The 24111-nt window shown below is 34.6% G+C and overlaps 3 protein-coding genes across 5 annotated transcripts; 2 read left to right on the top strand and 1 right to left on the bottom strand.

Moving 5' to 3' along the window:
* The first annotated feature begins 2439 nt into the window (after positions 1 to 2439).
* On the top strand, positions 2440 to 5672 carry LOC106769795 (sulfite exporter TauE/SafE family protein 4). The gene is made up of 12 exons (XM_014655554.2): positions 2440 to 2680; positions 3027 to 3186; positions 3307 to 3507; positions 3614 to 3675; positions 3783 to 3840; positions 3985 to 4040; positions 4148 to 4234; positions 4332 to 4382; positions 4475 to 4714; positions 4804 to 4897; positions 5019 to 5159; positions 5241 to 5672. The coding sequence occupies exons 1-12, from the start codon at positions 2528 to 2530 to the stop codon at positions 5321 to 5323; spliced, it is 1386 nt and encodes a 461-aa protein (XP_014511040.1). The 5' UTR covers positions 2440 to 2527; the 3' UTR covers positions 5324 to 5672.
* A 1553-nt stretch (positions 5673 to 7225) lies between these two features.
* LOC106771993 (SRSF protein kinase 1) lies at positions 7226 to 21445 on the bottom strand. Of its 3 annotated transcripts, none has more exons than XM_014658089.2 (4): positions 20935 to 21438; positions 19700 to 20656; positions 8374 to 8421; positions 7226 to 8282 (listed from the first exon to the last, which is right to left on the bottom strand). In XM_014658089.2, exons 1-4 carry the CDS (start codon positions 21127 to 21129, stop codon positions 7857 to 7859), a joined length of 1626 nt encoding a protein of 541 aa, XP_014513575.1. In that variant the 5' UTR covers positions 21130 to 21438; the 3' UTR covers positions 7226 to 7856. The 3 variants fall into 3 exon arrangements, with proteins under 3 accessions (XP_014513575.1, XP_022640379.1, XP_022640380.1); XM_022784658.1 differs by having other exon boundaries at positions 19700 to 20664; positions 20935 to 21073; XM_022784659.1 differs by lacking the exons at positions 7226 to 8282; positions 8374 to 8421 and adding an exon at positions 8428 to 13582 and having other exon boundaries at positions 20935 to 21445.
* On the top strand, positions 13589 to 24004 carry LOC111242254 (WD-40 repeat-containing protein MSI4-like). The gene is made up of 3 exons (XM_022784660.1): positions 13589 to 14232; positions 15179 to 15377; positions 23951 to 24004. The coding sequence occupies exons 1-3, from the start codon at positions 14199 to 14201 to the stop codon at positions 23958 to 23960; spliced, it is 243 nt and encodes an 80-aa protein (XP_022640381.1). The 5' UTR covers positions 13589 to 14198; the 3' UTR covers positions 23961 to 24004.
* The last annotated feature ends 107 nt before the right edge of the window (positions 24005 to 24111 follow it).

The following is a 24111-nucleotide window of genomic DNA, read 5'->3' as shown; positions in this document are numbered from 1 at the left end:
TCAATACTAATTAATGGAATATTTTTTTATGATCGAAAAATGGTTCCAATAATAATGACTTTTCTTTCATTTTCAATACTAATTAATGGAAGATTGTTTTATGATGTTGGAATAGGAAAAGCCCAAAACCTTTTGGACGGCTGATGTTTCATATTTCCTTCATGGAAAGCTAAAATATTTTTTTAAAAACATAAATTAATTTTTTAATAATATTTGCGGGTATCCAACGGGTATCCGTGGGTTGAAAAAAATCCGCGGATTTTTTTTATACGGGTATCCGGCGGGTAGCGGGGCGGGTACGGGTACATTTTTTTACATGCGGGTCGGGTTCGGGTATCACACTATCCGACCCGAACCCGACCCGTTGCCATCCGTAAATGGGAGTAAGTTTTTTATGACTTGTGATGTTGATGTGGACAGTTTATGAAATATGGTTTGCACATACCATTATACGTGACATTTTATAAAATAAACATTTTAAAAATTAAATTTTTTAAAAGATTTTAAAATTAGAATTCATTAAAATTTAAATTTTGGGCAAAGTCTTTAGTGAAGACGAAATTTGCTAATTAAATCATTGGAACTTCATGATTGGAGTAAGGGTTGTTACCTAGAGGTTGTATTTCATTTTGTATTTTTTAATAAAATATTTGCTATAAGGTTAAATTATTATTATTATTATTATTATTATTATTATTATTATTATTATTATTATTATTATTATTATTATTATTGTAGATTTTATCAAATATTAGTATACTTTGTACTCTATTTTCTATTTGTCTTAAAAACTAAAAATTATAAAATTCAACTGAGGTCTGCATAAGCACACATTTCTGTATTTAAAGATTTGTTCTGCTCTTAATTAGATTTGGTAATTTAAAATAAATGCTTACAAAAAAAAACAAATAAACTCCACTTGAAGTTTTTGTCCAATTATTTCTCCTCATCAATCATTTCATACAAAGTTCTTTTGTACATAATTCTTCCCACTCACTCTCATAGAGGCAAAAGGTGATTTTGCCATGAAGACTATATATTAAAAAATATGGTTTCAATTTGTTTAATTAGAAAGAAATAAAACTTTTGAAAAAGGTGGTATGAGTATAATTAGGGAAATTAATTCTAAGAGAATCAAATATTTCACCTAATGAACTGCAGAGTGGAGAAATATCTTAATATCAATAAACATGGTTCTGGTAATCACAAATTTGAAGAATAATGACTTTTAAAAGTAACTAAACTACTTTTGGATGGTAGATAATATTGGAAAATATAGGTAATTAACTTAACTGTACATATTTATATATAATAGTAATAATAAATTTATATTTATAATTACATATATATATATATATATATATATAAAAGTAATTGGATTTTGTAATTGTTATTGAGTGTAAAATGTTTTTTTTAACCTTTTCTTATGAATATAATGATTAGAGATTAGATTATCTAAATGTTTTTTGTACGTTACTGTTTTTACTTATTATAATATAAACATAGTTAATTTTATTGATTTGATGATTACTCACATTATATATTAGTTATACTAGAATAAAAAAAATTATAAAACTTAATAAAAGGTAACTATTTCACGTATATTTTCTATAATTTGTATGTGAATTTAATGATACATTGATTTAATAATTATTATAATATTAAATTAGATTATAATTATAAAAAATTAGACATATATACTTGCATCTGTATTTTTTTATTTTTTTATTTAAATAATAAATTTTTAAAACAATATAATAAAAGAATGTAACTGTTATTTTCTGTATAGATATTTTTTCTCTATCCCACCCTTATTATCATAATTAATAGAGATTGTATTTTAATTGCTTATTTTATATATATATATATATATATATATATATATATATATATATATATAATTTAATGTAAATTTGATAATATTTGTCATTTAATAATAAAAAAGATATGCTTGCATTTCTCCATAATATACTTATCCCAAAAACTTTTCTGAAAATCAGTTATGGAAAACATGATTTAAGAATGTTATGATTTTAGAACACAAATCAAACTAAAAAATATTTTTTCAATCATGAACTTTTGAAATATTACCCAAATAATCATTCTTAACAAATATAATTTATAAGTTTTATTTTCTCAAAAGGTATATCAAAAGAAAAAAAAAATATGGAGATTTTTTTAAAAACAAAAAATTTCCCTTTTTACCAACCAATGCATGTCTCATGAATTATGATATGATTCCTCCCTCACACTTAAGAGGATATTCTGTTTTACAGCAAATCTTGATAAAAATGGAAAGGAAAAAAAAAAGTAATCAATCAATCAGAGATTGAGACAAAAGTGATAGTGTGAACCACCCTCCAGTAACAGGGTGCCACGTGTGCCAAGTAGAAGCAGTTCAGTTATAAATTTGCTACTGTTTCCTCCACTTATATATGTTTGATGTGGAGCACAACAAAAACAACACACAACATAAACACAGTACAACTTTCATTAATCATTATCGTTCCATCTTGTGTTCATCATCATGCTGATGTCTTCACGAGGCTTCATAGCTTATCTCGTATCTGCTTTCTCTTGTGCTGTTCTGTCTGCGCTTTTTCTCACCAACCATTTTCATCATGGTCAAAGTTCACCTTTCCTAGCCTCCAGTTTGTCTGGAACTCTTCGAGTTTGGCCTGTAAGCACTTTCTTTTTCTCAGTATGTGATTCATGAACAAAAGAGTTAATGCGTATCAACATGGTATATGACTTGTGCTGTCTTATTTAGTATGTACTGAGATGTTCAACTTAGGAAGACTGTGTAAGGAACAAGATATATGTCTTACTAAAACATGAGTAATTTATTACATACTTTACAAAATTATTAAGTAACTGAAAAACAGAAGTGGTAATTTGTTGTTTTGCTGTTATCATGAAAAGTTACTTGCTTTCTTTTTCTACTGTTAATTATTCTTGATACTTCGAAAGATGGTTTTTTTTATTTGATAATCATTGTCGATTGTGTTGTGTTTTTCTGTTTGTAGGATTTGCAGCCAAGTTGGAGACTTGTGTTGGCGACGGTTATTGGGTTTGTTGGATCAGCATGTGGAACCGTTGGCGGGGTTGGAGGAGGAGGCATTTTCGTTCCTATGTTAAATCTGCTTCTTGGCTTTGATACTAAATCTGCTGCTGCTCTTTCTAAATGTACACAGTTAACACTTTCTCTCTGTCGTGTTACTTTCTAGATTTGATTTCTCAGAACATGTGGTTGGTGTTTAAAAATCTGGTTTTGGTGTGGCTGATTTGTTTGTTGTAAATGTTAAGGTATGATTATGGGGGCATCAGCATCGTCGGTTTGGTTCAATGTGAGAGTGCCTCATCCAACGAAAGAGGTGCCCATATTAGACTATGATCTGGCGCTTCTGTTTCAGCCTATGCTCATGCTTGGAATCACAGTTGGTGTTGCTCTCAGTGTTGTCTTCCCTTACTGGCTTATTACTGTTCTTATCATCATTCTATTCATAGGTGTGCCGTACAAACCAATCTTTTTCATTGAACGAATCAGTTTTAGGCCACAGTCATAGAAGAGTGTCTTTTTGTCTCATTTATATGGATTTTAATCTTTCTGCAGGAACTTCTTCAAGGTCTTTCTTCAAAGGAATCGGGATGTGGAGGGAAGAGACTATTTACAAGGTCATTTTTCATGATTTGAGGCTATGAAATTTAATTCTTTTACTTTACTTTTTGGGAAAACTCATTTATTAACTTTCCCTGTTTAATTTTTGTTTGCTATCATGCAGAGAGAAAAGACCAAGCAACGAGCGACTCTGATTAATTCCCACGATGAAGATAAGACAGGCATGTACACTTTCACAGTATATATTTTCGTATAAAATGAAAAAAGTAAATAGTACAGAAAACTTTGTATTCCTTAAGCATTTCAATATTTTAAGCATACTATTGATTGTCTGACTGAATGAGTGTTGTCTTTGTTTATGCCAGTTACAATCGATACAAAATGTGAGCCTTTGATTCCTAGAGAAGAGAAGTCAACTTTGGTATGCAAACGCATAGCACATTTCACAGATTACTCATTTTGCTTTATCAGAAATGAATAGGCAAATTTGAGATGCTTGACTGTTTTTTGTCTCATGAAAATGTTCAGGAAATTTTATGTCTGAACCTTAGGTGGAAGAGGATTCTGGTACTGGTTCTGGTGTGGGCTGGTTTCCTACTAGTTCAAATCATCAAGGCAAGTGTCCCATCCCATTTTCCTTCATTTTTCTTCTCTTTATCGCTCACATTTCCATTAAAATGTGTTCAACGTAATATCTATTTTTGGTCTGCAGAATGATGTGGAGACCTGCAGTATATGGTATTGGGTGCTTTTTGGCTTGCAGGTTAGATTATAGAACATATAAACACATAAACTCAACTTATTATGTAATTGGACTAATTCTCTAGCACTTGTTATTCTCTCATTGTCTTGCAGTTTCCAATTACACTGTTGGTGTTTGGCTATGAAGCAGTGAAGTTGTACAAGGAGCACAAAAGGAGGATGAGCACAGGGAACTCTGAATGCATCTGTGGAGCTTCTATAGAATGGACTGCTGTGAACCTTGCATTCTGTGCATTATGTGGCATTGTAGGAGGAGTTGTTGGAGGCCTACTTGGTTCTGGAGGTGGATTTGTTCTGGGCCCTCTTCTTCTAGAGATTGGTGTCATTCCTCAGGTAGAGAGATACAAATGCCCTTTTGATTGAGCTAAAACAGTTAAATTTGGATCACAATTCAAGGTGTTTGATTTGATCATATCTTGTAGGTTGCCAGTGCAACAGCAACATTTGTGATGATGTTTTCCTCATCTCTGTCTGTGGTTGAATTCTACTTGCTCAAGAGGTTTCCCATTCCTTATGGTAATTTACATTAACTCTTCAGCCATTAATCCTTTTTCTTAGTTTCTGATGATGTTATTATCTTGTTACTAGTTACATTAATATAATAACTTTAGTCTTTTTCTTTGTATTTTATTTGCAGCATTATACCTCACCTCAGTTTCTATTTTGGCTGGCTTCTGGGGCCAGTTTTTTGTGAGAAGAATTGTTGCATTTCTTGGAAGAGCATCAATCATTGTATTCATCCTCTCTGGTGTCATTTTTGCTAGTGCTCTCACAATGGGTAAAGATAACAATTTTTTGTTCTTAATGTAGTTAATACACGGAAGTTTCTGATTGTGACATTTTTTCTTTTTTCTTTCAGGTGTTGTTGGCATTGAGAACAGCATTGAAATGATAAACAACCATGAGTTCATGGGATTCTTGGGATTCTGTTCCAGCCAGTGATATATCTTATATTATCTTAGACTGCATGAAAAATAGAAAAATCGAATTTGGTGTGAATGAAAATGAAGTGTGAAGAACAATATGGCACTAACAAATGTTGGTCAATGCCTAGTTGACCACCATGAACATCAGTGTCAATAATAAATAAGGCTTGTGAGAATAAATTTGTGGATGAGTGTTAGCTCCTCGCTAACACCTATATCACAGTGGTTTCAGATTTCTTAAATTTGTGTAAAGAAAAAAGAAACAATGGAAATTATATCATTTTGTTTTATATGTTTGGATGTTCTAAAGATGAAGATACTTCTTCAGATATTCTCGTATAAAATTGAGTGGATCATTATTAGTATATACCCAACATGCTTTAAGACTTATTGGAATATTAATATATAAATCAGAACACCAAGTTGGAATTTATGTCTTCAATTTGTAGCCATATCTGGTGGACCAAATTTGTTGAGGTTCATAATTTCTTCATGTGGTATGCAAATACATTGTGTGTTAGGGTCTTAAGGAAAATAAATATGAGCAAGAATGAATGACAAATAAATATCGTTGTCGTTGTCACGGATTTTGTTCATAAATATGTGTGGATGTTTTAAAACAATGGTATACAATTTTACATTTATATAATATAGAATATAAAGATAAAATATCATAAAAATATAAAGTTTTGTATTTTTTGAAAAAAAGAAAATAAAATGTAAAAAAATAATATCAAAATGAATATAAAAAAATTAAATATATGAAAAAATATTTTAGGAATGTTTTAATAATAAAAGTTTTATTTCTTGGAGATGATTCTTTGAATTGAATGAAGTAGATTTTGGTGTGAAGAGTGTGGAAATTGAATACGGAGTTTGCATCGTTGGAATGTTGTCGGGTACTGCCTACAGAGTTGTCATCGTCAAAGAACATCACGTGACCACGTTCTGGACTGACTAGTGTCTCTCGGCCTACTTGTTTTGCTATATAATGATGATATTTAATTTTGTCTTTTTATGAAAATTTGCTTTATTTTGTACCCCTTCAAAATTTTGTTTGGATGTGAGGGAAATTTTATTACTATTATATATTGGAAAATGGTTTTGTAAGTAAGATGTCGGTTTTGAATTATGACGTCAGTCGGTTCCTCTTGGTAAGTGATAAGAGGCACTTAACCTCACCTCATCATTGGATCCTTTGAATAATGTGTTTAACTTCAGAAAGAAACCGCGAGCCATAAACAAAATTCTTAGACAATGATTGAACGTTGAATGATGATGGTTGAGTTTATGTTTAGCCGAAGGTTTAAGAATAAATGAACGCTAATTAATAAAAGAAACACATCTCAGAGTAAACAAATTAAAAGACGTCTGTCAGCTTGTCATTCATGTCGAGTTTGACTTTAGTAATATTTATCTTTTAGCTCCAATAATGGTATTCATATACATTACAATATTGTTTCATCTTTTTTTTTTCCATTTTTTTCCCTCTAATCATTTCGAATTACTATTAATTTAATTTCTCCCCGCTTCATCTTTAGGGAATCAGATGAATTAGAAAAAAAATTTGCAAGCACATGGACAGCAACAACAAAAAAAACTGTCCCTTTTAATCGCAGGTGTATTTCTTTTAAAATGTGTACAATAGAGATAGAAATTAAATTAAAACCAGATATAAATGACATATAATTGTTAAAAAAAACACTTCCCATAAACAAACTAAAATGCATCCACCCGAATTTGGGTTTTTTCGTGATTGGTTTTTATTTCCAAGTACGATTACGACCATGATGTTTTGCTGACCCAACTAACAAGAGTTTTACATAATTTATCCTTCGACAGGATTTGGTCTCTCTACTGCAATTTTAAAGTTACTGTATCGAAAACCAAATTATAATGGTTGATTTAAATGGGAGAATCAGATAGCAACAAAATTTACTTAAATCAATTCCAATCCTTGCAAGACTCTGCACTCCTTCATTACTAGATTCTGTGACAGACCGTAACCTCTGTACGAGACTAATTCCCCTTCCCATTCATCAAAAAACAATAAAATACAAGAACCAAATCTATTCTTGATTTTAATGAAACTGTTTACTCCTTGACTTTCGACATTCCTGTTACTATAAAATTAAAAATTAGTTAATGAAATTCCTGAAAATGTCTACATATTGTTTTAATATCAAGAATATCATTAAGCACAAGAGCACATGATAATGAACAACGTTCACAAACAAATCAATGGAACCAGTTGACAGAGGCTCATCTATGACCTATTATAGGCATGAGAAACAAGGCAGGGGGTATATGATTGCAGTATTCTTAGTAGTGAGAGCTCTCGAATGCAATGTGAAAGACTTGAAAGGATTTTAGCTGGCACCTGGCTTCAAACATCTCCGACCCCATCCAAATCAGAAGTTCAGGAAAACCCAGGAAATAAACATGCCCCAAAAACAATTCCCATGGGCACCAATAATTGAGACAAATGATCCAGGGGCACGCTTAGAACATAGAAACAGCCACACGGGAAAGAGCTCTTGCCAGATAAACTACTGCTGGGTGGATTGGAAAGCTTTCTTTGATGGTGATTGCATCAGTGATTTAGAATCTGAATTGATAACAATATTTCCCATTCCTGCCTCCATGGCCTCCCTCTCATCTTTTTCCCTTTTCTTCTGATCCAAAACAGCAGTTTCAGCAGCTGGGTTGTGATTAGAAGACACGGATGGCTCCAAAAGACGTGGAGCTCCATTGATCCAAGGATGCAGAAGACACTGACCAGCTGTAGGCCGCTTTTCGGGAACAAAATTAAGAATAGGAACCAAAAAGTCCGTCAAATCATTTGCATCTTTCTCACTGAAATCGTACTTCTCCATGAGGACTTTATTCAAGGGCCAGAATCGCAATCGCCGGATGTGCCTTAAATCACCATATCTATTAAAGAAATCACGGGAATAACGCCCCCCTAGTGCTATCTGGGAATTATAATTCGCACACTCAAGTTAATCATGAAACAATGAACCATAACGGTTAAGACCCAAGAAATGGATAGAACAATATTGTTACCTTACGTGGCATCGTTCCAAGAAGTTCCATCATTAATGCTAAGTGGTCCTGAGATAAAATAAAAATATTAAACATCAAAACTGGAGGGCACATACAAGTAAAAATTATTTCAAAACGTGTCAGCAGCACTGAAAATAACTTAACATAATATAGAGATTTAACCAATCACTCCCAAACAAAGTAAATTACTATGTCGTCCTTGGAAAGAATAAGAACATCCAAGAAGTTGCATAAGTAAACAGCACGCAAACTAAACTGTTTCACCAACAGAAACAAAATCTGCCTGAATCAATTAATTCGCCGAACAATATATTCTTTTTATAGAATTTTTGCATAAAAACGATTATTTAGGCTAAAAAAGTTAAATCTATTTAGACAATATACAGAAGGGATATGGTGCCACAACCCACGGGGCTAAGCTCTATTCCTCGCTAGTTTGTGTATTTTCCAAGCTTAAAGCGCAAATATCTTATACATTAGGGGCATGTTAGTTAAAAATAAAATAAAAACATTCATGTGTCTTCACCAAACAACTTACTTTATCTTGATCTAAAGCAAATCCCTAGATATTGTAGGAAGGGGACACAGGAGTTTTACAGCGTACAAGCAATTATCATACAAATGCTTGGGCCAAGCTCTCCTCTCTGAAAGGATGAGTTTTGTATATTGCTTTTGTTCTCGTGCAGGGTTTATTCCAATGCTTTGAAATTTCATACGAAAAATTAATTGTTGATGAGGTTAGTCCTATTGAGAGAGACCTTGATGGTTTTACATGGGAATGTGACCTCCTAGATTTAACTTCACCTAATGTCTAGTTCACGTCAACAAACAGAAAGCACACAAATTTCTGGTTAGGAAAGATTATGTTACTAGAAATGCTTGTCATAAACTCAATGCATATCTACCTCATTTTATGCTTATTCCAGATACACATCATGACTAAATGTAATCCACATCATGGATTAATTTTCAAAATGCACCGTAAAGATAGGTATGTGTATATATGTGTATGTGTACATATATAAAAAGGTGAGTACAACTATGTCTCAAAGAGAAAGTTTGCAGTCTATGTTCCTTAACCTAATGATAGGTACACCACAAAACAGTTTTATGTAAGTTGTACACTATTATAACAAACATAGTCTTAACACTTCCCCTCAAGCTAAATCAGATAAATTGTACGCATCAAGCTTGGAAATTGAATTTTAGGCCCTCTCAGAAATTAGTAAGAATGGCTACAAGTTGGTTATTAGAGCTGATAAATCCAGTACATAGTTCATTGGACAGCAGCTTCTCCAAGATGAAATGGCATTCGATCTCTATGTATTTGGTCTTTTTTACACAAAACACAAGAATGGAAGCAATATAAAGGGTTGCCTTATTATCACAATACAACTTCATCTCATCAACTTCAAATAATTTCAACTCTAGAAAGAATTGTTTAATCCACACACGTTTTCAAGTGGCCAAAGCAATAAATCTATATTCAACTTTTGCACTAGATCTAGTAACAGCACTTTATTTCATGCTCTTCCATGACAAAATATTCTCTCCAATGAATACGCAATATCATGCATTGCTCCATTTATATTTTTCTTTCTCCACAATCCAATACATGAGAAAAATACAAAAGAATAGAGAATGAATTTCAGAGGATGGTTTTCCCTCACTTGGGATCTCATATTTATAATAGCTTTGGAGATTTCAGAAACAGGGAACATAAGAGAATAAGAAAACATTTATATAACTAGGTACAGTACAATCCACACAACTTTTCAATAAATTTTGTTTAAGACAACTTATTCTAACACCAGTGTGACAATGGGGTACAATGATGCGCAAAACTAGCAACACAAATACTAGTACTGTTCTTGAGGAAGTTAAATTTAAACTTAACTTGACCTCACAAAGCTAGTTTGGTAAGATGAAGATTACAATCACTTATATAATGTAAATTTGACGGTATTGCTCATCGATGTGAGATCTCCATATCATTCCCTCGTGTCGAGGACTGGACATCTCTAGAGTGGGACTAGGGAAGAACTCTCGTAGTGGGTGGCACGTTAGGTAAACATACTTGGCTAGGATTTACTTTGAATGTATCTAGTGATAGCGTATTTAAAATGTTGACTTTATGTGTAGTTCAATCCTACAAAACCAACTTAGTAAGGTGAGATTCGCATCCATCTATATATTATAATTTGGTCATAGATTTAGTCAATGTGACATCTCCAATAGACCTCACGTACTTCATTTGCTCAACGTCACAAAATTTCAACTCTTGAAGGGGTTGTTTGATTCACACAAGTTTACAAGGGGCCAAAGCCATAAATCTATATTCAAATTCTGCACTAGTTCCTAGCAGCAATGTTTTGATTCTTTCTCTTTCAGGATACAGTATTCTCTCCAATGAAAATATAGTATCCCGTGATGAATCTTCTATCAATGGAAAAAACCTAATCTGCACGAAAACACCTTATAATTTGAGCATTTTCTTTGTCCTCACACAACAATTCTTGTCCTGCAGCTTTTTGATAAATCTAAGAATGCATATTACAACATTCCAATAATCGATATGAGGATTCTACATGAATTGACTAACTCGCACAACATAAGAAATATCAAGTCTTATAATATTGAGATAAATGAGTTTTTCCACCAGCCTCCTATCTTTTACTAAATTTGAAAATGTTTCACCTTGGTCCACCATCAACATTTGATTTACATCCGAGGGATTATTAATAGGCTAGCAATTTTTCAACCCTATCTCTCCTAGAATATCAAGAGCATATTTTCTTTCTGAAATAACAACAATTTCCCCTAATTAAGCCACTCGTGTACCAGAAAATAATTTAGAAAACCAAAATATGTGGTCTGGAAATGGCTGAATAAATGCACCTCTATTTGAGAGATCCTATAATTTTTTGTAACTATATCATCAACATAAATCATTAAATAAGCACACTTACTAAGAAGTATGACAACAGAAAACAGAATTATCTACCTCCAAAAGCCTACATAAGATGACTGGAGTTACCCGACTGAACTCGAGGAGAATGTTTCAGACCATGAGACAGCAGCATGATTTACACACTCAACCAAACTCCCTCTGAACAACAAATCCAAAAGGTTGTTCTACGTAAATTTCCTCTTCAAGGTGACAATGGAGGAAACCATTTTTAACATCAAGCTGGTGAAGAGGTAAATAGTGACTGTTGCAAGAAAAAGCCAACTTGTGGTGATTTTGGCCACTGGAGAGAAAGTCTAAAGTAGTCAAGCCCATCAATTTGTATATATCATTTAGCCACCAACCAATTTTCAAAGCAACCAACTATACCACTAGATCCAACTTTAACAACAAAGACCTATTTAAACTCAGCAATCTTCTTTCTAGATGGAAAAGGCACAACCTTCCATGTGTCGTTGCTTACGAGAGACCCCATGTTCCATCAATCATGGCTTGTCATCATCCATGATTATCAAGTGCCTCATTTAATAGTTTTAGGAACAACTATGGCAGACAAAGAAAAACAAAAAAAAATAAAATGAAGACAAATGACGATAACTCAAATTATAAATAGGATATAGATTACAAGTAGACCAAATACATCCTTTACGAGCAATAGACCAATTTGAAGTGGAGTCATGCAATAGTATTGATGGAGAAGGATCCACGGCAAGGGATGATGTTGGAGGAGGAACTGAATCATAAGAAACTTAAGGAAAGTGGGAGCGGTTGTGACTTGAGTTTGTATGTAAGGAAAAGTGGTGGAACAATGTTTGACTAGTTTTCATTTGGGTTGGAGGCAAAAGAGGCCAAAATCACTAAAGAACAAAAGTTTGGAACAAGTAGAACGTATTGGACATAGGAGCTTCCATGACAAGAAAAAGGTGTGTCCTTAATAAGGTAACACCAAGTGATAGAGCTGGGCAGAGTTAACTTAAAAAACTTAAACTATAGTTTATCTGAACTATTTTATACTTAAAAAAACTAAATTAAGTTTTACTAAAAACTGATTAAACTGATTAATAGTTCAGTTTAAAAATACTAAACTTATTTTATATCTAGTACAGTTAACTACAGTTTGCAGTTTAGGTTTTCTATTTGTTTTCTCAATTAAGGCCTCCTTTGCTTTCTGCTTGGTTACATCCCCGTCGTCAAAGCTCACTCGCTTGTCGCCGTTGAAGGCTGTCGCCGTTGAAGGCTGCCACCATTGAAGGTTGCCACCATTGAAGGCTGTCGCCGTTGAAGACTGCCGCTGTTGAAGGCTGTCGTAGTTGAAGGCTGAAGGCTGCCGCCGTCGAAGGTTCGCTGCTTCGCTGCCGGCACTCGCCGCCATGATCAACGTCAAAAATGCCTCAAACAGCTCCTACCGGAGAACCCTCCCATGAAGGCTCTGGTGGCCGAAAGGTGGTGGTGGGGTGAAGATGGACTCCCCCAACAAGGAATTGCTCACGTGGGCTTTGGTCAAACTGGCTCACCCTGGTGACACCATGGTTCCTCTGCATGTTCTTGGGAACCAGGGTACTTGGGGAATTTCAGTTCCTTTTTCTTTCTTTGCTTTGGGTTTTTGTTTTTTTAACTTGAATATTGACAGGTGAAATGGGATTGTGTAGAAATTGTGAATGGAGACGAGAAATCTTCACTGCTTTCACTTGTCAAGGCGTTTGACTACTTTCTTGCCATTTATGAAGGATTCTGCAACTTGAAATAGGTTCAATTTCTCAAGCTTCGTTCTCTGTGTGGACTCTTTTCAATTTCTATAAATGGAATATGCAAATTCATCTGTTGTCTTCAAATCGGGTAGGAAATGCGGGACATAAAAATCTAAACTTTTGAGATGTTTTGTGAATGATAAGTTGGGATTCAGACAGTAGTATTCTACGTTTTATCTAAACTTTGGAGATGTTTTGTGTGTGATTAATAAATCTCGGACTGCTTCATTAACTGGTAAAGTGAAGCTTGCACTTTCCTTACTGAACAACAATACATAGGAGAGGAAAAGCCATGGAACTTATACAAAAATCACTCTAATCTAATTATCCCCTTTATTTGGTATTGGTTGCATTCACTTGTCATGTTCCTACTCTCAAAGTCACAATGCCTTTCAATTCCTTGATGTGTTTCATCTGAGTTCAAAGCATGTGTCCATAAATAGTCATACATTCCCTTTGCACATATATTAGCATTTATCCAACCATTCCCAATCTGCATCAACAATTCCAAAACAAGCATTTGATATGATTTCATAGTTTGTAGCATGTTATCGATCAAGTTCATCAATGAGTTATGGAATGATCTTCTTGGTCAAAACGCAAAAATATATACAACAAAAGTTGACTCACTCAGCACAATCCCTTTGAGGTTAATAACTATAAGATTTGTAAGCTTATTGTTAGTGAGAATAGTGTGAGCTAGCTGAGGGACATAATGTCCAGCATAGCTTTCTCCGGTGATGAACAAGTCTCGAGATTTGTAGTGTGGAAATCTGTGAAGCCACTTTACAAGAAAAGTGTAAGAGTCCATTACTGTGCTCTTGTCTCCAGTGTTTGAGTAGTCTGAAGAAGTGTTTGAATATGAAAATCCAACTCCTGCTGGTAAAGTGATGACTCTAGTGTCAGACAGACCATGCTCTCATGCATTCAAACTTATTTCCTTACACCACAATTACCATACATAGTGGCCACCCTCCTTTGTTTGTTGTTCTCATGAAATTCAGCTGCTTATTAATCTTTTAGTATAAAATCTGATTGTACATTCCTTTATTTTCTTAAAAGCTTGGAACAATTGTCTTATTTTTTACATTACTCTTGTTGCTTTGGCTATGTGCCCATCTGAACCCTTTGTACTTTCTGGAGGTTGGAGTCTTTTTCATTGCCTTCTCACCATAAAAGATGTTTATTTTGCACTGGTGTAAATTTCTTTCCCTAGCATTAGGTTTTTGGAATCTGAGAAAAAAAAAATTATCCTAAAATTTGCAGTTACCAAATATAAAACCACAAGTACATGTTTATTATTGGCTATAATCTTGTCGGGCTGTTTATGTTGCTCCTACAATATAAACTGTTCCGGTATAGGGCCGAGATCTAAATCACCTACACAATTTCTAACTCAATTTCCTGTCCAGATTCTCCTGTGCTCCCCTGTGCTCCTGTGTTCCCGCAGGGTACCTGCTAAAGGCACTCCGATGCTTAAGTCAGTTTTGTCACCCGATCGGGAATATTAAGTCAGTATTAAATATGCAATGAATGAATCCACCTACCTGTGACCTTTGACTTGTATTTATAGTGGTGGACATGGGCCTGGTATTAAGATTACCTTAATTAAGGCCCAATTATGGCCCAACCATCTAAAACACTGGATTATGCTAATCTTTCCATATTTACCTTAATCTTTTGTTGATCGTGACCGTCCGGTCGTTACGCCGACCGTGTGCTCCTCCTTAAGTCTCATTCTACGGGTGGATTTCGTATCTGGTCGTCCGGTCATTGTGCAACCGGCCGGTAGTCTTTAGCTGTTGGTAGATGTCGGAAAGCAGATTTTCACAAAGCTTGAGCGCTAGACGTCAGGCCCGTTCGGGGGATCCTTTTTCTACCGTCGGCTTCGTCTATAACAGATAACGTCGGATAGCGGGGGTCTTCCGTCCGGCATTGACTAGGACCGGTCGGTAGTCCCCAGTACATAAACTTTATCTGTTAATTTCCTCCCTGCATAAAGCAAATGGTATTTTTCTTACCCTTTCTTGAATATTTACTGCTTATGGACATTGGATTTTGTTAATTTTGTTTGAATCCACCATGGTAGGGAAGGACAAATGTGTGGTTTTATGGAGTGTTCATGATCATATTTCAACTTTAGCTGTTGAAGAAGCACCCACTGTTAAACAGATCTCTATAAGTGGGGGAAATAATTCAAAAGCTACAGAAAGCCCTACTATTGGACCAAGGGGCATCTACCAGGGTCATACGGATACTGTTGAAGATGTGCAATTTTGCCCATCAAGGTAGTTTTTTCTTGCTTTTATCATACTTGTGCCAGTTTCTGTTTAGCTAAATCTGAATTATGTATGATTTAAGTTTGGTAAAATATCTTATCATGTGGTATGTATTTGCAGTAGTGTATTTGTTTGCCAGTTACTTATTGTTTCAGGAATAATAATTTTGGTCATTTTAATTTTTTTTTAATTTATTTTGTTGTGATAGAATTTATCTTAATGAAATTCGGTTTGTTATACTGAAGGGAGACTTGAGTTGTAAGTTGATAAAAAATCGATCAGTAATATTTCAATTTCAAACTTTGTTTTTGATATAATATAAGTCAAATATTAATGGACTGACTTGCTGATTTCCATATCATTTTTCTCGTTTTTTGTGACTATGAATTGTAGTGCATAGGAGTTCTGTAGTGTAGGTGATGATTCTCGTCTTATATTCTGGGATGCACGAGTTGGATCTGCTCCAGTTGTCACGGTTTAATTCTTCATTTCATCTGTAGTGCACAGGAGTTCTTCATTTCACACAATTAACTGAATTGTACTTGAACTATGAACTAAAAATAGTTCAGTTCAGTTACTCTGAATTATTTTTTTAGTTCAGTGCAGTTTTTCTGAACTAGTTTATAATTAACTATAAACTTTTATAATTCAGTACAAAATAGTATAGTTTGCCCACCCCTACCAAGTGACATAAGAGTATCTTCTGGTAGTTGGAGAGTAGCATTTCTATCCTTTTCAAAGTCAAGAATATCCCAAAAAAACACAATTATTAACAAAACAAGTACATCCAAATAACTTAGAAGAGATACAAAATAAGGGATCATTTCAAAAAATAATGGAGTGGGGAATTTGATTTTCAAGAGAGGAAGACACTCTATTTATCAAAAAACAAGTAGTGAGAATTGCATCTCCCCAATGATGTACAAGAACATATATATTAACATTAGGGAGTATGATGTCTAAATGAGATGTCTATTCTTCCTCTTTGCAATGTCATTTTGTTGTGCTGTGAGGACAAGATGTAAAATACCCTATAAGGGATAAGGAAGAAAGTTGAACAGAAAAATATTTTTTAGCATTGTCACTTTTGAAGACCTTAATTAATATTTGAAATTGGCTCTTAATCTCATTAAAGAAAGCCATAAATATTGCTAAAATTTCTTGTTTGTCTTTCATAAAGTAAACCCCAAGTACAGTGGGAGAATTCATCAATAACAGTTACAAAATATTTAAAGCCAAAAGATGTTACATGGCTAGGTCCCTAAATGTTTGAGTGAATGGTAGAGAAAGATGAGTTAAATCTATTTTCAATTTGTTTTGGAAGTCATGAGCTAACATATTTTCCTAATTGACATGATTCACATTTCTAACATTAGCTAGACTCAGGTGACCTGGAAGATCATGCAAAACCTTTGGGGTCGGCATAGAAAAACAAGACACAAGTGGGCTTGTTTTGAAATAATAAATATGTCCTTTGTCAATCAAACACCCATACCATGTTCATGTATGACAAAAGACTCAAAGGTTATATAACAATTTATAGAGTGAGTTAATTGGCTTAAAGAGACTAAATTATAATGACAATGTGGAATGTATGATGCAAAATTAAGATTTAGGGAAGGAGATAAATTTGACCAATTCCTTCATATGTAACTTTAGATCCACTAGCTACATTAACAAGGTGGGAAACTTTTGGAGAAGCGATAAATAAGAATGAAGAGATATTGCCAAAAATATGACTAGAGGCAACTAAGTCAAGTATCCATAGACATTGACCTTCCATAGATTGTACACGTTGAAACACTTGGCATCGAAGAAGATTGACCTTGATTGTGGAATTGACCAAAGAATGTTTGTTTCTTCCATCTTACAAGAGGATATCGTGAAGAATTGTCTACCTCAAATATCCTTTCTAGTCCATTTGTGTTCAATGGCAAACCAAACACATGAAAAGAATATGAAAGAGCTAAAGTACCTCGATGCTAGAATTTGGATTTGAGTTTTATTTGATGTTTAACCCATGGTGTTTGCAAATGTGTTTACTTTCTATTACTAATATTCAACAAGACTAGATAATTATGACAAAAACTAGCCAGGCCTTTTCCTAGGGTTGACTAAAAGTACGAAATGATGTCATCGTATTCTATCATAACTTATGGATGTGTTTAGAATTAGCTTATTTACAACTTACCCGGGCTTATCTTATAATACAAACACTTGATACGTCCAAACGTTATTTTCAGCATATTTTAGAAAGCTCTTCACGATAGCTTATGTAACTTGCATAAGAAAAAGGCTAACCCCATTTCCTCTTTAATAAAACCAACTTATGATAAGAACTTATTCAGTAAGCTCTAAAATATTTGTTTACCGAAACATATAAAAGCAAATTATTGACTTACCTTTTTATTTTTGCCTGTAGTTTTCCAGTCTTCCTCTACTTCTAAGGCCCGGCCTACCCTCCATCTATCCAATCTCCTTTTACAAATCTCTCCACAAATGCCCAAACCAACCAAGGCAAGATTCTACCATCTGTTCTGCAATGCACTACCCCAACCTTCTTCCTAATGCTTACATTCCTAATCTATATTGCCTAGTAAAACAGGGCAACTTTGTTGTGAAATTTGTTTCCTTTCACGTTTCTCTATATTTTAGAAGGCAAGGCACAACTTATCCACTCTTATAAAATATTTGTTTATGACAAAACAAAAACCTTGGAATATAGTTAACATATAAACAGAAAAATCATCTACCAAGACTGCTCATTGAGCTAGTAAGTTTATGTCCACTGAAGGCTCACCAAGATTAGTGATCCCAATAGCAGATATATGAGAGCTGGAAGATACACATCAGGCCCTCAACAGCCACTACCATATGGACAAGGAAAGGTACAAAGCTAACATTGTGCATAGGATATGGGACGCTCCATGCATTGATGCATAAAGAAATTTCTTTTAAAAATCAAAGATATACTGAATGTTACACAAAAATTAAGATAAATTGTTTCACTTGCACTCATTGAGCTCCACAAAAAGGTTTTGATGCTGACTTGGGCTATAACTGTATCATTCCGTGAGTTAAAATTTTGTATTTTGGATAATTGTAGTTTTAAAAGATGGTTTAAAAATAGTTAAAATCATTCCGTGAGTTTTATTACTTCAGTCAGTGGTCCTATTTATGGTTTCGATGATAGCTTTATATCAGATTTATTAACTTCAGCTGTGAAGTATGGTCATCCACATTAAGTAATTTCGTGTTAGGATTCAGAACACCTTCAACAATTTGTACTTGAAAAAGTCAACATATTTAATCCCTTCAACCAAGGAATGAAGAAATTGGAAACATGAAAGGGTAAAATATACTCCACGTAAATACGGCTAAATTTGGTTATCATCCCCCAAATCACATTTGTTAATTCTGATTGACACGAGATTTCCTATTTATGAGACATTGACAACTAATTGTAATAGGCCACAACTAAGGTGAACAGGCCTTCCAACACACCCCTTTCATGCCTAAGGCTATGGGCATGAAGCGTGGCATGTAGTGGCCTAATAGTGGATCTAGAATAGGTTTTGATATTATCTTAAGATTTGGGTTAATGCCTAAATCAACCTCACAAAAGTTACTTGTAAGGTGAAGACTACTCATGATTTATAAGGACTACACAGGTCATATATCTAGTCAATGTAGGATTTCAATCCATTGAGAGTCACCATCCTGGTGATTGTACATTACACCGCTTAACTTAACCTTTTTAGTTAGCCCTTTTCTAAAACCAACAACAAACTCCGGTAAGCCACAATTAAGGCAAGCTAAGGGTGACCACAGTTAAAGCAGAATTCAACACACATTGTATGCCACCTTAGAATGGTTGCTAACATGCCAAGATTAAATGCATATCATGTTAGTACTAATTGGTGACAAGGATCATTTTAATACTTATGAGAATCAAATGCAGGAAGAAAATGGAAGGCCAAAACCAAATTTATCCATATTTACAAAGAACAAAAAACATATCTAAACCAAAAATACAGGATTCGTGAAGTTTATCAACATGAATAATACCATAAAATTTCTACAGCCCATTCCATGAACAATGCCGGACTTCAATAGATCTTACCATACTAGCATATGTTTTATCTAGTCTGCAGTTTTCAAACACCCAAAGTTTGTGTGTAAACATAGTGGAAAATACTTTCTTTCCTCTATTTTTGGGGAGAGGGTATGCAAACCAAAAATACATAGATTGATTCCCACAACTGGTAAGGATGGCAATCTCATTAGAATGATCAGGTAGAACGTAAAAAAAGTAAACAAAATACACATACCTCGTCCCTATCAAAGTTGTCACCACTGTGAGGATCAAATAACACATCTCCAGTTGCAAGTTCAAAACAAATGCAAGCAAAGGACCAAAGATCGGCAGACGTAGAATATTTTGACCCAAGAATCACCTCTGGGCACCGATACTGTCTTGTCTGGATATCATTAGTAAACTGTTTATATGTCCAGCAGGCATTACCAAAGTCCACTAACTTGCACTTGAGATCAACTGATGCCAGCAGCTTCTGTCTCATTGATCGACTTCCTCTTTTGTTACCCTGCTCTTTCAACTTTGTTCCATCAGCATCCGATAACCTACTAGTTCCTGCAGAACTGGTAGCCCTTGTAGAACTCGCATTAGGAGACGACTCCACAGCCCCAGAAGTTTCAGGATTACCCTCAACTCCTTCAGAAACTTCCTTCTCAAAACAACCATGGGCTGCTTGTTTAGCTTTTCTCTTAATCTTCTTCTTGTGATTCATAACCAAATCCCCATTCAACATCTTCGTATCTTTCACACCTGACGACTCTAGCACCATCTTGTCCTTACTATTAGGAAGAATAAGCTGCGCCCCAGACTTCCTAGGATCCTTAGATGGATCAATCATCGACAAAAGCAGAATGTTTTCAGGCTTCAAGTCAGTATGTATGATGGAAAGCTGTTTGTGCAAGTAATCCAATCCAACCAGAATATGAAAGCAAATTTCCTTAACCATGGCGATAGGCAACCCACGGTAATCAGAGTACTTAATAAGCGTCAAAAGATTGTCCCCAAGGTACTCAAACACCATGCAGACATGCTGCCCATTGGGACCAGAATGCTTGAAATGATCCAAAAGCTTCACCACACATTTCTTATCGTCAGGGTCTCCCTCCGCAATCTGTTGCAAAATCGTTATCTCATCCATGGCCGCCTCGGTGTAGTGCTGAGCACTCTTCTGAACCTTCAAAGCCACATACCTCTGCAGATCTCCACACACAAAAAAAAAAAAAAAACAAAACAAAACAAGTCAACAAAATCCAAAACACAAAAAAAAAAAGAAAAACTCTCCGAATTTGGTGTCAACCACTGCCAAAACGCCAATAATCTCTTTCACAGATTCTAGAAAAAATAACCAGACTAACACGCAACTGAACTCAAAAAGGCAAAAACAAAATCACTCCACGAATAAAATTAAAACAAACACGGGAAAAGATTTAAAAATAAAAAATAAAAAAGTAAACAGAGAAAGGAACAGACAGAATGTTTGATGTCCCAAGCGAGCCAGACAGTGGAGAAATGGCCCCAACCGAGCTTAGACTGAACGACGTAGCGACCAGCGTTGAAGGTGTCGCCGATTCGGATAGCGTGGTAGCCACCGCGGCGGTAATCCTCGGTGCCTTCGTCCTCGGAGGTGAAATCGCTGCTGTCGTCGAGATGGTGCTTGTCCCCCATTTCATCAACCACAGCAGGATGGCAATAAGAAAGAAGCACTGTATGTGTTTGTGAATTTGTTCAACAGAAAAAAAGAAAAAAAAATAAAGAGATTGGAGTTGAAGAAGGGGTTTGTTGAAGAGAAAAAGGAGAGGGTTTCTTTCAGTTCCTTCCTTCCTTCCTTGTTAATTTAATTCTTGAGTGAGGTGTCATCTTCATCCATTCATAATGACTTGGATTATGTGTATACTCTCATTCCACCCTCTTCTTCCCCTTTTTTTTTTTCTTTTTCATTGAATGCCACTACTACCTTCTCATGGTTATGTCCTACCACTCACAAACACTAGTATAAGATACACAAAACTAAATCATTTCTTTCATTTTGGCTTTTTTTATTTGTCTTTCTTTGCTTTTGATAATTATTTAATGTGAAATGTTTAATACTGTTTTTTATTTAAGGTGCTACCATATATACCATTTTTAGAAATTATATTTGAGAAATGTCATGTTTCAGAATCAAAAATATTTGAGAAGTTTTTTTTGGTAAATATATTTTTCTAGAAATGACTTTTAAGTAATCACAAGTGTAGTATTGTATATTATAGTGAGTTAAATTATTATGCATTATTGTATCAACTAATTAAAAATAATTTTAAATAAATGCTTTGATAAAAAAATTTCTTTAAATTAATTAGCTTTCATTATGATTTTTTATTTAAGTTTTTATTATAGATTCTTTAAAAATTAAATTTAAGGTAAATTTTAATTATTTGGTGTAAGGCCTGGAAAAATAAAATATAATTGTGTACACATGGTAACAGAACATTGGGCAAACTTTGATGACTAAATATAATTTTATTAAAAACATGTCCTTTCAATTTCAGCTCCTTTTATTTTTCTCTGCCACGACAGTTTTTCCAAAGACAAAAATCTAACTTCATCTTCTTGCTTCAATGCTTTTCTTTCCACCATATCTCATAATCTACCCATCTATTTGTTAAATAGGAAGCTCATAAGCGTTCTTGAGGCTGCAAGCAACATTTCTACCGTTCGTTTTTTCGTTTCTCTCAACAGGTAAGAAAAACCCCTTTTCTAGGTCAATTAGGGTTGGAAGTGTACAACTAAATTTGTTGCATGCAACTACTTGTGTGTTTCCCCTATAATTTTTAGCTTCAATCTCGTGCTAATAGTCATTTTCCATCACCAAATGGTGATTTCTAAGTACTTGTAGAATTTCTTAAGGTGCGAGGTCTTGTTAGCTGTCCTGTGAACTTGACTGTTGGAATCAAAGGTAAAGGAAGCTGGGATTTCATTCTTATTTCAGTGGATTTCGATTGTGCATGAAATTGCTTTCTGTTTAAAACCATTGAATGATGTTTGTGAGAACTTTGTTATGCATGTTGCTGTAATTAGAGTTTGAATTGGGGTTTTAATGGAAAAAGGTATACATTCTGTTGAAAAGAAGTATGATCTTGGAAGATGTGAGTAATTGAATATTGATTGAGGTTCTGCACATGGTTTTTAGGTATAGGAAATCTGTTATATGTAGTAGAAGTTGAAATTTTGCTAGTTGGGGTTAATTTTTAAAAAGAAATTTGAGGAACGGAGGTAGGCATATTTAGAAATTGGTATCCCAGGTGGTTTTGGTCATTCAAGACCATTTAGACAAGTCAATTGTGACTTGTTAGAAGTTTTAAAAGTGGTCAAAACAGTGTTTAACTGATAGAATTAGATTTGGGTATATAAGTTGATGGAATTGAAGAATTTAAGAGTAGATTAATGCTAAATCACTAGAGAATTTGTTTAAGATGTGTTAGAATTGATGATACCAGTTTAAATCATCATCTAGATGAAGTTAAGAGTCTTAGAAATTCCTAGAAGTGCCTAAAACGAAATGAGAGTGGGTGAGTTCTGCAAAATCTGCAGAAAATTCGTGAAGTTCACTGCAGATGCCACGCTTGGGCGCCCCTAAAGAGGACTGGGCGTCCCTAAAGGGGGGTTGGGCACCCTTTTCTGCTGTTGTTTTTGTTTTTGATAGTTTGTGGGGTCCCGGATGTCCGTTTTGGATGTTCCTTTGGTGGTTTTGGACCTTTCCGGAGCTGTTAGTGATAGTTTCGGAGTTGTTTTCCTTACCTAAATATGAGTGTCTTTATGCCATGGATTGATTGATGTTGTTGGATTGAAAGAGTGCCTTGTGTGTTTATATATAAATGGCTTGATTTTGCAACATGATTGAGGGCATGATGTATTGTGTGTGAATTATGGTTTGAAAGTATGGTATGTTGATGAATCAAAGAGGATTGTGATTTGAATAGTATTAAAGTAAGATCTCTAGGTGGGATCACTTAGTGTTTAGAATGAATGTAGAGGCTTCCATATGGGGGTTATCCCTAACTCTAATGGTCTTTCATTCTCACTTAGAGAGGATTGACGCGTGTGGTGAGAGTAGTGGGAGGTCCTAGTTATAGGCACTACCACTACAGGTCTATCGCGCGGTAACGGACTTACGCTTATGTGTGGTAGGGTGAAACCCATTGGCAATGGCCTTGCAAGGCAGTAGAGGCCACCACAAGTGCACAACCCGCCCCAACTCTACATACATTCTAAGTCCGAACGAGTCTAGAAGTCATAATATAATAGGATTCTTGTTTTGGTGCATTGTATGAAGATGATTTCTATGTTGATGATGACTTGCTTGCTCTGTATGAATGTTCTTAATTACATTAGATTGATTGAATTACCTTGTTTGTTTATAGAAACCTAGCTTACCCTTGCATTTTGTGTGTTATATGTGTTTGCCTTCCCCCTTGCGATGATCATCCAAATCCTTGGATGTGAGCAGAAGCGGATGATGTGCCCTTGGAGCAAGCATTGGAGAATGAAGAAGACACAACCCCCACTTCTTAGATCTTCTACTAATTGTTATTTTAGATATCTCTTTATTTTGAAAGACTTCTAACTTTTATTTTGAGAGATTTATGTATTTTGATACACTCTTAGTAG

The sequence above is a fragment of the Vigna radiata genome, chromosome 8 (assembly GCF_000741045.1).
Source record: "Vigna radiata var. radiata cultivar VC1973A chromosome 8, Vradiata_ver6, whole genome shotgun sequence".
Taxonomy (NCBI): Eukaryota; Viridiplantae; Streptophyta; class Magnoliopsida; order Fabales; family Fabaceae; genus Vigna; species Vigna radiata.
Note: the sequence above shows the minus strand (reverse complement) of the source record. Positions and strands in the feature narration are given on the sequence as shown.

Excerpts from the sequence above, each read along its gene's own strand:
- LOC106769795 (XM_014655554.2), top strand. The coding sequence starts at position 2,528 with ATGCTGATGTCTTCACGAGGCTTCATAGCTTATCTCGTATCTGCTTTC. Across the intron at positions 3,841-3,984 it reads CCACGATGAAGATAAGACAG|TTACAATCGATACAAAATGT; the intron begins GCATGTACACTT and ends TGTTTATGCCAG. Across the intron at positions 4,383-4,474 it reads GGGTGCTTTTTGGCTTGCAG|TTTCCAATTACACTGTTGGT; the intron begins GTTAGATTATAG and ends ATTGTCTTGCAG.
- LOC111242254 (XM_022784660.1), top strand. The coding sequence starts at position 14,199 with ATGTGCCCATCTGAACCCTTTGTACTTTCTGGAG. Across the intron at positions 14,233-15,178 it reads ACCCTTTGTACTTTCTGGAG|GGAAGGACAAATGTGTGGTT; the intron begins GTTGGAGTCTTT and ends CCACCATGGTAG.
- LOC106771993 (XM_014658089.2), bottom strand. The coding sequence starts at position 21,129 with ATGGGGGACAAGCACCATCTCGACGACAGCAGCGATTTCACCTCCGAG. Across the intron at positions 20,657-20,934 it reads CTTGGGACATCAAACATTCT|AGGTATGTGGCTTTGAAGGT; the intron begins GTCTGTTCCTTT and ends GGAGATCTGCAG. Across the intron at positions 8,422-19,699 it reads ACAACTTTGATAGGGACGAG|GACCACTTAGCATTAATGAT; the intron begins GTATGTGTATTT and ends ATTTTATCTCAG.